The 15,201-nt window shown below is 34.0% G+C and overlaps 1 protein-coding gene and 1 pseudogene across 2 annotated transcripts; one reads left to right on the top strand and one right to left on the bottom strand.

Moving 5' to 3' along the window:
* Positions 1-2,802: 2,802 nt before the first annotated feature.
* Positions 2,803-4,210, bottom strand: LOC148300989 (ELAV-like protein 3 pseudogene; annotated as a pseudogene). The gene has a single exon (XR_015838861.1). The product of XR_015838861.1 is annotated as an ELAV-like protein 3 pseudogene (transcript).
* Positions 4,211-5,520: 1,310 nt separating this feature from the next.
* alc (5'-AMP-activated protein kinase subunit beta-1) lies at positions 5,521-14,537 on the top strand. Its single transcript, XM_088273996.1, has 5 exons — positions 5,521-5,981; positions 7,113-7,259; positions 9,636-9,767; positions 11,909-12,007; positions 12,199-14,537. Exons 1-5 carry the CDS (start codon positions 5,658-5,660, stop codon positions 12,343-12,345), a joined length of 849 nt encoding a protein of 282 aa, XP_088130122.1. The 5' UTR covers positions 5,521-5,657; the 3' UTR covers positions 12,346-14,537.
* The last annotated feature ends 664 nt before the right edge of the window (positions 14,538-15,201 follow it).

Here is a 15,201-nt window from a genome sequence, read left to right as displayed (position 1 = left end):
ATCAAGTAATAAACCCAAATTCCAATCATGTCCAAAAGAGTTATTCAGTTCAGTGCTAACTAAATTGGCGTTTATTTATTTATTAAAAAATTCACACAGTAGAATATATTTCAAAGTGTTTAAAGAAATACAAGAATCAATTTTTTTAATAAATCACAAAAATTCTGTTCATTTTCAAAAAGCATTTTTTATCATATTTCTACAGAACAAAAACATTTACCGAGTACATAAATGTGAGATGAGATGCACACGAGGTTATTTTTGCATTTTTTATTTTACAATTATAAATATTCAAAATACAGCGCCACATTGATTTTAAAGTAAATAAGTAATTTTACGTCAATAATGATGTACTATGATCATATGTACAGGTCCATCAGTGTAACAATTCTTTTAGCTCCTACCTGTAATGATGCCACAAAAATGACTAAATCGGAATTGTCAATCAAGTCTAGTAGATTCAAGTATAAATACCTTTTGTTAAAAAAAAAATTAAACCCAGAATTATTATTTGCTGATGAAACTACAAGTGAGTACGAGTGTTTCATCTTCGCACAATTCATTAAATAAGTCATCAAACGTTGCGTAGTATTTGTGCACCTGTTACATGTAAGAAAATCGTAATTTTACAGAAAGCAAAACATCTTTATAGACTAAAATAATATTGGCACATGTCAGCGTGTGCTAATATTTGACTTTTTTTATTGTGACATTCTCTGCAGAATCTCCAAACTACAATAATCGCACAAAAATGTTTGCGTTTGGTATTATTACAAAATTTTAACTTTTTTTTTTCATTATAAATTAATGAAAAAAATACGAATTAGAAAACATATCAATAAACATGAGTCACTTATTATAATGCTTTTTGTGTTCGCTTTTGAATGTTAGTATACTTTAATCGTATTTGATGTCAAATGACAGTTAATAGCGAGTTATAAAATAAAAACAATATTTAATGTCTCTCGGTAGACACTTAGTTGACCATGAGAGCTGTGCTCCAAAACGGTGTAGATTCACCAAGGTCCAAATAAAAATATAACAAAAGATGTAACATGTAATGTAACAAATATAATGTTTAAATTTCAACAGATAACCTAACAATGTCACAAATTAACTCCATATCCTTAATGTAACCAGCTTTCAAGATTGTCAATTTGGTAAAATAAAACTTCAAGCCAGCATAATGAAAATTATTTCTTTATTATTCCCTGCGAGTGTGAATGCGTTTGGCGTATGAGAACATTATCAAACAGATTGGGTAAGTAAAATGATACGCTTATTTGGCCCACCTCCGTAGTGTAGCGGTCAGCGCGTTTGGTTTCCGCGCTGTAGTTTTACTTCGAGGGAGGTATTAATATCACCCTGGACTTGATGGCTGAAGCGCAGGACTGATAAACTCGCCTTCGTGCAACTATCACTGCCTCAGTATGATGCAGTGCCCTATACACCATTAGGTGCAGATAGAAATTGAAAGAAAACTAGAGGTGAATCTAGATCTAGACTAATGAATTATCTTTTGAAGGCTCCTATGAATATTGCCTTAAACTCCGAAAATGAGATGGCTTTTAAAACAAGGTGTAAGTACGAGAAGAAATGTGGCCAGTTACTGGCTGTCAGTAGTTAATCTACAGATATCCTACTTCAGACAGTTTGTGGACTCCATATGCTCAACATAGGGAGCGGATATGGTTTAATTATCCTATTTCATTAACATTAAATATTAATTCAATTAGGCTGCTAGTTTTTTTAGGAAATGTTCATCTTAAATAATGAAATATATAAGTTAGTCTTATACTAATCATTCTTATCACAGCGAATTAAGGGGCACCAATATGTAGTATTTTCGTAGATTTATTTTACCATAAACTGTTTATAAGTTATATAAAATTAGTTCCAAAAAATAGATTACTAGTACAATTCACGGTAATCTGATTGTCTATACATTCAAAAGTCTCATTTCATGAATACATACATCATTCGTAAATAAAAAGTTTATAGTAAAATAAAGGGTTCAATTTTCACTTTAATGGCACTGCATTGTCAACCTACTTATGTTAAAAATGCCTAATTTATACGGTCCATAAGATAATATTCTGAAAATTTAATTTTCATTCCATTAATACATTGTACCCTATTTTTTTAACAACACCTAAGTAGAAAAAAAAATTATTGCTTGACAAATTGAAAGCTCCATGCTGTAGAAGTGTATAGGGCTGAGAAATAGTGTATAAGTTTGTCATTTTAGATGTTTTCCAAAGCTTTTAGTGATCGACCAAATAATTAAAGAGAATTAAAATAATAAAATAAAGTTTTTTTTTTTTCTTGAAACTTTTTTGCAGATACTTTGTGGCACATTTTATAAAGTTAATGAAAAAAGAATTTATAAGTGAACTTAGAAATAACTAATAAACAAACTAAGCAATGAGTATTTTTATCAACATGTTAGCCAATAATACAAACAAACAAAATTTTATTACACTTCTTCACAGTATAAGATTGATAAATGAATTTGAACACATTTTGCAGAAATGACACTACTTATGAGTGAGCGCATTCACCCCGGTTGCTTTTTTACACTATTTTCAGTAGCTAACCATCTGATGACTACACTCTGTAAACATTAGAGTAGGGATATGTGATGATGAATTGATAGCGATAAAATTAATAATAAGTGAAAATGAGGAATGTAAATCTGGAGATAAGCTCCGACTGATAACCTGTTCTCGATGCGGATTAGATTTCGGATGGGAATTAACCTAATGCCGAGGCGACGAGAGAAAAGGATAATAAAAAATAAGATAAGTGATAGGCCAACCCAGCAATTTATTGCAGCAAATATAATATAATAATATAACAAATTATATTGAAATGACAAAAGTACATCTAACTTAAACGATGGCTAATCACACTCTCGAGTGGAGATATTTTTGAAACGTCTCTCGTCAAGAATAACAAATAAAGATAATAACTCTCAACAGGCAGGTCGTGTAGCTTTATAATAAAATCCAAATCCTTAAATAGAGAACTCGCGTAAATATGTTAATTGTAAAAGAAAACAAGGAACAAAAGGGCGCCTCGGTCTGATTCCTGCATCCTCGGCCGACCACTTCCTAAAGTCATAAAAATAAACTACGTAATATCAAAACAACATTATTAGAAGATTCCTCAAACAGAGACAGTTCAGCAAACAGACAAAGGATACGAGTCCACACCCAATGAAGCCGTGATATTGTATCAGCACTAGAACTCCCCAACTTTACCGGCGACAGTATGCATTATCTCTTTTGCGTCTTGAAACTTACGGACAGGGGCTGTCCCATGAGTACGTAGCCGTTGAGAGACTGGATGGCCATGGCGGCTTGGTCGTAGTTTCTCATGGTCACGAAGCCGTAGCCCCTACTTCTGTAGGTCTGGCGGTCCTTGATTATCCTAACCGACACGATGGCGCCGAAGGGGCCGAACAGCTGCCACAGCGTGAGCTCCTCCGCGTCGGGCGCCACGTTGTACACGTACACGGACCAGCTGGAGGGCGACGGCTCGTGCAGCGCGCCGTACCAGCTGTACGCCTTGGGAGCGCACAGCAGCATGCGCGCGTGCGCGCCGTGCAGCGCGCCGCCGCCGCGCGCCGCGCCGCGGTGCTTGTTGGGGTTGGACTTGTTGGCGTACTTCACCGTCAGGGGCTGCACGAACCCGTCGGGCACCACGCCGCTCATGTGGTGGATGGCGGTCTCCGCCTCGTACTGCTCCTCGAACAGGATGAACGCGATGCCCGCCGAGATGCGCGAATTCACTATTTTCCCAAACTGACCGAATAAATTGTGCAGGTCGTGTAATGTCATCTCGTTTGGAAGGTTACACACGTACAGGTTCCAGTCGGCTTCCGGCTTGATTGGCGGTTTCGAGCCGGGGTTTAGCAGTGCGTGGGATACTTTGATAGTTTTATTTTGCATGAGCAATCCGTTAAAAGCCTTTTTGGCCTTCTGTGCGTCTTCCGGATCACTATACTCCACGAAGCCATAACCACGGTTTGATATAAGTTTGCAACTTTCTAATTTACCCATAGTAGAAAATAGGGAATACATCATATTTTGGTTCATGACTTCTGGAATGTAGTTAACTATTAACTTCGTGGGCGATTCGTCCGCACTAAAACTACTAGAAGTACCATGACAATTACCGTCATGACACGGTTCCGACATTTTTAAGTGTTTTTGATCATTGACGTTTAAAAACAGTGTTGTCAGGAAACAGTACGAGTTACGTAGATACCAAAATTACGTCATAGTAGGAAAAAAACGGATGCTCTTTCATTTGTCTTCAAATGGGGTAAATAGAAATATCCATTTTTTTTTCATGGTGCAAGGAATATCGTTAAAACAATAATATTTACTGTCATTCAAGTATTTAATATTTTTTCTTACGCTTTACTTAAGGACAAATTTACAAATTTATTACGCTGTTGAGTAATTCATTTTGTTTTATTCTAAAATAATGTTTTATTGTATTTAAACTATTTTCATGTGTTATTTTTTTAAGTACGTACAAATATAAAGTGAGAAAAAATATGGAAATGCTTAATTAAAAAAAAAAACCTCAGTCACGGTTAACAGACCAATTCGTGTATATTAAAATACGTAAATTTAACTTAGCCAAAAATGATACTAAAACTAGAACAAATAAGAACAAATAACGAAAAACGATATAAAACAGAACTAATTATGAAAAACGAGTCAAAAACGATATAAAAACCAGAAGTAATAATGAAAAAATAAATTAAAAATACATATAATCAGTAATTTCTTAAAAATAATACGATTGAATATATTGTAATAAGATAATTTCATAAGAGTAAGCAAGTTTATAATATAATTAAAATAAATAAGAGTTTGTTGATATCTATTCAATAAAATAAAAATAAATAGTTATATATGAATTTGTTAAAAGTACATAGAAAACCAATTTCGTTTTTTACAAATCCGTATACAGCAAAAAAAACGTGCATGTATATAATACAAAACTACTTATTCTTTTGAATAATATTTTTCAAAATTTGGTCTGTGTGATTTTTTAGGCTGACACATATCGCTCACTCCTTTCAAGAATGTCATAAATCAAAAATCGACAATTTTCAGTTGGGCATGTTTTCGGAATGCCCAGAAAATGTACTATATCCCAGCAAAAGAGGCATATTTTTAACTTAATATTTACCCGCTATAGGGCATAAAATGCTGTTTTTGCATTTTGAAGAAAATGTATTGTTTAATTATTTTTATAAATAAATTAAATATTTTTCAAATGTAGAAAAAACCTTCAGGTTTTACCTAAAAAGATCTGTTGCACAGTAAAAAGTTCAATAAGTGGCTTAATATTTATTTTTAATACATTGTGTTTTATTTTTAAACTTTAAAATCGTTCTCCTGAAAAATCAAGTATTTTGATTTATGACGTTCTTGAAAGGAGTGAGCGATATGTGGAAGAAATATTATATCGCTGGCAATGTTTGGATATCATAGAAATAGAAAATACATAGATATAAAGAAAATCTGTTGACATCAGTTGACATGAGGGAAAATGGTACTTTCGGAGACGTATTAAAATATTTAATTTAATTTTAATGTATTGACTCACAGTTGTGTTAGTTTAATAAAAAAAATATGGGTAATGCTGGAATCAACCCTCCCCGGGAGAGGCTGAAGTCGGCCTTGCTCGACGCTCCGCCGTCACCGCTGAAGGAGGGAGAGGCTTTCGTATTCGATAAAAATACACAACCCAAACCTAGAAGATCGTCTCTCCGAGAAGACGACAAATCCACAGACGACGATGACTCGTTTTATACTAAAAATTTATCTAAGGATGATATGGAATTTAAGACGAATAGACAGAGGCCTAGGTCTAACACGGTTTCAGAAGGAACTAAAATCCCTGATAACCGTAAGGTTCTCCCTACAGTCTTCAAGTGGGAAGGTGGCGGGAAACAGGTAAAATTGTCTCAAAAAATTGTAACTTTTTATAAATTACTGCGACATATTTGCCTCATTTACTTGACCGATAGTACTTTTCCTTAGTCAATCTGCGAAACTAAGTCCAATCAACTCTGTAAAGGCATTATTAAAAATGATATAATGATATCAGAGCGTTATAATAGCTTTTTGCTGGCCCCCATTAGCACCCGAGTAGTGCCGAGTAGTGTTAACTGGATCTTTGATTATATCGGGGAAAGTTTATCATCCAGATTCTTGAATAAGGAAGTGGGGTATGCTAATTGTGTCCAAGTGATATAAGAGCATACACTAAGTATTTTGAAATGTCATAATTATGTGGTTTTAAAAGTAAACTCAAGTTTAAGTTTAATAGCGGGTATTTTATTCAGGCTTTAAATAACATAAATTTTAATGTAAACGTTTTTCGCCAGTATACCTATGATATATATTGTACAACTGTGTACAATTTTTTTTACTATGAAATATCTCAGATTTTATACCATTTTAAAATTTGTCTCTGTAGAATGGGCCCAAGACTTTCCATATTTCAAAATGGATTCTACCAACGAAGAGTAGATAATATTTAGAGTCAGTTTTGGCAAGATAAAATACAACTTATAAAAAGTGCTCACTAAAGTCCACAGACGATCAGAAAGTTCGACAATATACTAATTAATTAATAATTCATAGCTCCCAACTCGCTCCCGAGTATGTTGTCTTCAGCATGTAGGGCTATCTATGAGTGTGGTTGAAAATGCCAATTTCGGACTTAATAATTGAAGCACACATTGCGCACTCCGTGTCCTCGTCACTTCTGTTGTGCCGGTAGCCGTGCGGCTACTGGCGCGCGTAGAAACTTCATGAACACCGTTTGCGGAGCTTCTCCATCCATCTCTGTCTAGCCCGCGACTCCCAGTCACCATCAATCTCCATCAACCTCAGTTAATCCTTATACCTCCTGTACTGTCCTCCTCGCTTTTGCCTTTAACAGTATACAATATACTACTAATATAATATATATTACTATCAAAACAATGCTATATTAAGTCTTTATGTGATTTATTAAATGATTTTATAAAGTCATATGATCTCCGGTGATATAACTTACTACGTATTAATTGTCAACAGGTTTTTATAAGTGGAACATTCACAGACTGGAAGACACTTCCTATGGTAAAGTCGCACGGTGACTTTGTCACTATAATAGATCTTCCAGAAGGAGAACACCAATATAAGTTTTGCGTGGATGGTGAATGGAAGCACGATCCATCGCTGGTATGTATATATTTGTTTTACTTTAATTATTTATAGTCTCCGAGATTGACTTTTATTTTATTTTACGGGTACTCCTTATTAAACAGCCCATATTCCTTCCTTCCTTCCTTCCTTCCTAGGTCACTAAGCCAGTTGGTCGATAAGCAAGAACCTGACATTTTTTGGAATTGCACAGTATTAAAATTAACCACCAAAAAAAGTTAAGTTTATTCGTAAAGAGACATCCGTATTGTGTAATATGGATGATACACTAACAGCCTCTGGTTTCTTTCATGAAATGGTTCGGGACAAGTCCCGACGATTTTGGTGTCGTACATACCGCTTTGGTGATAGTCCAGAGTAAGGTGGGTATTGAACTATAAAGTGTCTGCATCAGAGAACCGGTACTGTGCGTTTAGCTCCAAGTTCTTTTCGAAAGCGGTACTGTTGCTGGTTACGTAGTTCTCCGAGAAACGGGTACTTTTACTAGCTCCGTAGTTCTCACGGTGATTACTGACTTTCCTTAACGGAGAGTCCGCTTGTTCTCGGCCGCCCGAGAGGCGTCCCCCCTCCACTCCGCCTCAGCAGGCAGCAGCTAATTATGTGGCAGCCCACATAATTAGCTAAAGGCGAAGGGAGCGGTCTCTAGCTGTCATTTGAGAAACAATTCCAGTACCGAACACACTCGCACCATCACTCCTAGCAAACATCATTAATTCCAATACATATTCAATGTTGTTATGAATTACCTAAAAGTCTTTCTTAGAACCATTCTATTTATGAAGGTAGTTAGCCAACCATGAAACCAAAATCAATTCTTTATTTAGAGAGCAGCATCTCGCTCTTGATTATATTTCTTATTCTATTATTATCTTAAAAGTCCTTTTTAGGACCACTGTATTTGTGACACCATTAACACATTTCTAGGTAAAAGATTCTACCTTACCTTCTCAAATACCCTTTCATAGACGTCTAGCATTAAAGGGTGCACAATAAAGTTGGTGATTGTAATTTTTTATAAAAATTTATTTGGTAATATTTAAAAACGTGAATTCCTTATGTCTTCTTTTGTAGCCATGAGAGTTAATAACAATAGCTGAAATTTAATTATAATAGGTAGATTATTTTTAATTTTATTAATTGATTTGGGAGTCACTAACTCTATCATTTATAGTTAAAATTTTACTTGGTAAATACCACTTTTTTCATGTGTTTTACTGTATTCCGCATCATTTTAAAATACCGCATGTCTAAAATTTAGATTTGTTCAAGGATGAAGGAATTTTTTTAAATATTTTAGTTTGTGAGGTTTATAAACCGACTGATTATAGCAATAATAAGCGTATTTCACCTTAAAATTAATCATTGGTGGACAGCCATGAGCTTTAAACATTGTCATAAGATTATGTTATCTATCTTTATTTTATCTATTTATATAAGGTATCTTATTTATGCAGTGAATATGTTTATATTTTTAGTACATATACACAAAAATAATTATTGATTGGCGCTATTATTTTGGCCCCAATTCATAAACCTGTATTGTGATAGATTACGATAAATATTTATTAGTACCTATCCACAAAAAAATTCAAAGAATATTCATACACATATTTTATATTATACTGAGAATTGTCATGCATAATTCTTGATGATTTTAATTTCATCGAGAAAATAAAAGTTTGATCCGCGTCCTTCCCTATTTCTCTTATTACATATGCACTCCGAGACAACTTTTTACTGACTGCGTACAATACTGGTCATGTTAGAGATGTAAATTTTCCTCACATTCTGGATTATGAAGAAGAATGAGATGGTAATATTTTATTAAAATTAAACACTTGAATGATCCACTTAATCGAGTTTTATTTTATTTACGACTAGTTTCGAAAACGACAATTGTTTTCATCTTCTGGTACAAATTAAAACTAACGAATAAAAATATATTTAGGTGTATATATATAACCACTCATTTGACTCTCATACACTTAAATTATTACACTCTGTTACAAATAAAGGTCAAGTCATGAATAATTTAGAAAATTTAGAAATATATAAAAATTTAAATTCAGATAAAACAATAATTAACAATATACTGTTTCAAAATACGTCACCATTATTATCAATGTTTCCTTTTACAAAAAATGTTGTTCCTTAACCCCCCTACCTATATTTATTAACCTATATATACACCGAAATATATTTTTATTCGTTAGTTTTAATTTGTACCAGAAGATGAAAACAATTGTCGTTTTCGAAACTAGTCGTAAATAAAATAAAACTCGATTAAGTGGATTATTCAAGTGTTTAATTTTAATAAAATAATAATGTCATTCCACAAAGTTAATGCCGAATCAATAAATAATACAAGATGGTAATATAATGATTGATTTTCAGAAATTAATTGACAACGGAATGGGCTCCAAAAACAACTTAGTTTCAGTTAAGAATTCAGATTTTGAAGTATTCCAAGCTTTAGCGATGGATAGTGAAAGTGTTCACGCTCACACACAAAGAGAATACTCACAGGTAACTATGTATTTTATTTATTCACACCTAACCATCGTATGCAATGGCATCTTGATTTCCAGCAAAATAATTCAGTAACTTAACCTAACAACATCGTACGCATTGTAAATTTAAAAACATTTGTCTCAAATTCTATATATATATGATCTTATAAGATATTTCCCGAATATATAAGATGCGACTCAAAATTTAAGTCGGTTTGTGGCTTTGTGGTAATTTCTCTTGTGTGAGGCCTGCGGTTTGATCCTCTAGCTCAGGCATGGGGAACCTGCGTCCTTAAGGCCGCATGCGTCCTTTTGGCTATTCTAGTGCGGCCTTTTGACTAATGCCAATTTTTGTAAATATGCATTCTTTCTATATTTTTTTCAATTGCATTTTTAACAATTTATATTGTGAAATAATTAAAATATTTAGTTTATAGGGGGGGGGGTGTCAAAGTTTTCTTAACTGCGGCCTCATGTTGAATCAGATAAGTGAATGTGGCCTTTTGAAATAGGAAGGTTCCCCGTGCCTGCTTTAGCTCATTATTCCGCCGCGTGTGTGCCGCGGCACACTGGTGAATCGTGGTAATTAGTTGGTGTGCCGCGGAAAAGTCTAGTTTTTGAAAATAATAACATAATTGCTCCAAATTTTGATTGTTAAGTAGGCTCACATTTCGCATTGAACATAATATGTTGAATATGTTACCATAATATGGTAAATATGCACCTTTGAAATTTCTTAATTTGGTAGGTGTACCTTGAATAGAAAAAGTTTGCGGAACACTGCTCTAGCTGATGAAAATATCTTTCAATTGAATGAAAAAGTGAATAGGTATAATAAGAACATAATTTGTATTATATTTATTCAAAACCTTTATTTACAATGTAAAAATGCATTTTGTATTGGAAAAAAAGATTGGTGAAATTAAGCCAATAAGTTGTTACGATTTATAATTCCATTTGTATTATGTGCCACTTTTTTCTGGATGCAACGCCGTCGCAAATTGTAAACAAACAAATTATTCATAAATCTTACCAAAAACTATGCCCTCTATTTACAATATGACATTCGACTTATTTACTCAAAAGTTCTCAGTCTGAAAAAATTCTCATTTGAATGAATTTAGTACTTCTTTCAATACGACCTTCATTTTGTTATTGCACTTTGACTGTGATGATGCCTAAATACATAAATGGAATTATGTTGCTGGAATTTTTTAGACATTAGTATCTCCAGTATGGTTAGCTAATAGTTCTCAACTATGTAGTTAGTGAATAAATTTATGAAGAAAAATACAAGATTCTCTTCTACCGTGAATCTTATTTTTTTAATTAGTATGTGAAAAATTCATTAAACTTATCAATCAGTTATTTATTCGAAACATGTATGTCTCGATTGTAATCTAAGAGGTTGTCCTTAACTCTTTGAACCCAACATCTAACCTCATTATCCTACGGCCTGGAATACCGGGCTGCGAAGAAAAAACCTGCGAAGATACTTTTGACTCATTACGACGTCATCGCGAGTGTGAGAGGGGGGAGAACTTGTTTGAACATGAACTCAGATTAATTTTGGATCAAAATTTCATTTTTAGTCAAATATATTTTTTTGGTCAAAAGTTAAGCGCTTCAGTGTTCAAAGGGTTAAAATGATTACGTTCAAGTTGTATAAAATAACTTTAAAAATTACTTTGTCATAAAATGACTACATTATCTCATTGGCTTAATTGTAACATCAGCCAGTTTCAAAACGCACAGCCTCCCGGGATTAAACACTATCTGCTTAGCAAAAATTTATAAAAATTGGCGGTGAGCAGTGCTCGGGTGGAAATCTCAAATAGCTTTTTCTTATACATATATTGATCTACAGTTGAAGACGAAAGAATCGGGGGTGGCCAATAATTGGAGACATTTATAATATGAAATGGACTTTTAGTTCAATCATTTAATTATGCATTAATTTATTATAAATTATTACTAATTGCTTTTTTAATTTGAAATATTTCCTATTTCTGAGTGTACTTTATTCTGATCAAACACTATGTATAATCTAGGACAAGAAGAACAGGAAGATACAATAAAGTAATTTTAAGTTATAATTTAGATAAGCACAATGTTAATGCTCCAGATATTCACAAGTTGATGGTGATTTTATTTCAGGAAATTCCTCAGAGTAAACCCCGGGATAAAGTGTCTGGTCCTCCTATATTACCTCCCCACCTGTTGCAAGTCATCTTAAATAAAGACACTCCATTATCAGTAAGTATTATCTTTATGGTATTATCAGGTTCATAAAACATCCTTTGAATATTTTTACGACTTGTAATCTAATCTTGGAATACTCATCTGATGTAATGCCCTAGGACACACTTTTAATGTAAAATGATAATTAGCCATATGATATATGGATTAGTTTGCGCTTTATAATTGATGGATTGTGTTTATTTCAGTGCGAGCCGACATTGCTTCCAGAACCAAATCACGTAATGTTAAATCACCTATATGCCTTATCGATTAAAGACGGTGTGATGGTACTATCAGCCACTCATAGATATAGAAAAAAGTATGTGACGACTTTACTGTACAAGCCTATATGATTAGACCCTCTACTGTTGTTGTTTATCGGCGATTCTGTATGGACTGTGTACAGATTAGCCTCGTTACCATTGGTATAGTATTATTTTAAAGCTTGGGGCATTTAGTAGTCCTCTTGTTAGCGGAACTTGGATTGAGTTACGGGATAAGCTTTCTCCGCCTTTTCTCTCCCTTTCGGTTCGTTTGTATTTCCCATATGACAATATTACTCGGTATAATATAGCGTAAAATAAACATCTCGTGTTTTTATGACGATACTCCGGTTGAGTCATCTGAAGCTCTCGGGTTTAACCGAGAGGGCTAACAAAAAGTGTTATTTGGATATAAAGCAATTTTTTGAGATATACATTTACAAAAATATGACCCCTGGTTTTCACAGCGTGTGAAATTACCAGGCGGAAGTGGGTCGAGACAAGGAAATCGGAGTTGAAATGTGAGTTTGTTATTCTCATCCTTTCTCATATTGTTGCTCGAAAAGGTCACAGGATGCCTCGAGGGTTGTCACAAACGCTACGCTGCTTTTTACACAGGTCAACTGGCTTCTTTACTCGTTGTTGAATTTAGCTAGCTTTTTTAAAGATTGAGAATCTACATATAGACTGAAAATATTTGCAAATTCGTACATCCTTCTTTGAGACAGATAATGAAAATAATTTTGCAAACGTTTGTTGATAATGAAAGGTTAATCTATCGATACTGAAGTCTGGGGTTTATCTATTAATATTGATGTACAAGTCTCGATGCTGATTCACCTATGGTATGCCTTAACACTAAATATAGCGACATATTACTTTACTGATGCACCCGCCAGTACAAAGTTCCGGCAGGGAATATTTCCGCGTGCTATTGCTATCGACAAAAGCAATATACTTTATCATTATCCTTTTAATTCATAATTTTTGTACGTAGAAACAAATTGTTCATGGATTACTGGACAATGCGAGGCGATTTATCAATAAGTGGGGTATTCGAGAAGAGTGACTATCAGTAGATAGTGTTCACCACATATATTGTCGCTGACTGTTGTGACTGACAAATTATATTTAGATTCAACATGCGCTCACTAAGTGTCATACGTGTATTGTTTGCCGTTGAATAGATAACAATATTTGAACATTTTTCATACTTGTAATGGCAAACAAAAAAAAAGATACCCTCCTGTAAAATTTGTGAAAAGGCAGGTACGACAGTTGGTCAGGAGAGCGACAATACTAGCGTCACACGGAGTATATTATTTAAGTGTAAATTTTTTTTTATTTTATTTCTTGATAAAATATGATATGGTGATATCTCTTGAATAATGAAACCCCACTTTGATTGGGAGTTTTAGCAAATTTTGAATGGTATAAACACAGGGAAGATAATCCACATTGTGTAAATGCATCATAAGGCAATCCAGCAGATGATTTTGTGATGTAATTGTACATTTTTAGAATGATAAGAAATACTGTTTGTTAAATTATGATTTTAATTTAATTTCAAATGCTGAGATATATAAGGTTGGGGAAAAAGTAATTTCATATTTTAATGCTTTATAAAATTGTTTCAATGCTTTATCAAAAGTGTTACAATCATCCAATTTAAGTCAAATACGCGCCATTCTGTTCTATAACTTGTTGCCACCGAGAATCCAACTTCGTAATGCCCCTCTGTAATAAGCCCTTGTCCCTATTGGTAAAAAACTCAGACAACCAATTTTCACAGGCCTCTATTCAGGCCAAATTTGCACCCCCAAGCGCGTTGGCCATAGACAGGAAAAGGTGTTAGTCAGTCGGTGCCAGGTTCGAACTATAGGGTGGATGAATAAGAACTTCCCATCCGAGCTCCCGGAGCTTCTGGCGCATCATTAAAGATGTCTGTGGCTTGGAGTTGTTCTGATGAAACATGATTCCTCTCTTATTCACCAATTCTGTATGATGGCCAGCTTCAAACATTTGAGTTGTTCACAGTAGAGGACAGAATCGAGCCATACAGAATTTGGCCATAGAGGAGCAGCTCAAAGTAAAGTATTCCCTGCCAATCCCAGTTTTTTTCCTTTCAGGTAATAAAAATGTAAAATATCTTCCTTTGAGACCTCCATATTTGACGCACAATAGTTCACGACTGAGCCCACCAAGCGCAATACTGACAAAGATACAATTGTAATATACACTCACGATGTAACCAATAATGAATAAGAAATACTTAGTTGAAATACGAAATTACTTTTTCCCCAACCCAATAATAACAAGGCTGCAAATCATGTTTATGTATTAAAGCTGTGCAAAAAATGTACAGAAAATTAATTGACTTATTAAATGTTTCGAAACACATATTTTGATGTCAACATATATCTTCCCCGTTCAAAGAACAATCACTAACAAACACTAAGTGACCTTTCTCAGCCAATCTTAACACAAAATACCCAAACAAATGACTTATAATTAATTCGAGTAGTTAAAATTAAGTAGGTTAATAATTTAACATATTCAACTCGGGGAGGTGTCCCGTGTACCCATATGGTGCCGCATGTTACGGATAGAGAAAAGTCATTATTTAAATTGTCGGTTAGTGATTTATGGCAGAACGGGGACAATAGAATCATCAAAAGGGCTTTAAAATTGTATAAAATGTTTTTTGATATATTTTTCTGATGCCTGTTTGAAAAATGAATTAAATTTGCAAAATACCTTAGACTTTATCTACTCGCAAAAGCTATCCCCGAGCTATTTTGTAACTAAGTCCATGACGGTAGTAGATACGGTATCTTACAAGTTTTAAAGTTTCTTACGCGGGTGTCAGGTTTACTCGCAACGTGAACATATTCCGAATACTAAATTTAGTTTGGAAAATGATATTCAGCAGCCAAAGTATATTCT

This window comes from Brachycentrus maculatus, unplaced genomic scaffold (genome assembly GCF_059751285.1).
Source record: "Brachycentrus maculatus isolate JH-2025_06_01 unplaced genomic scaffold, ASM5975128v1 h1tg000624l, whole genome shotgun sequence".
Lineage (NCBI taxonomy): Eukaryota > Metazoa > Arthropoda > Insecta > Trichoptera > Brachycentridae > Brachycentrus > Brachycentrus maculatus.
This window is presented reverse-complemented; position numbering and strand designations above follow the sequence as displayed.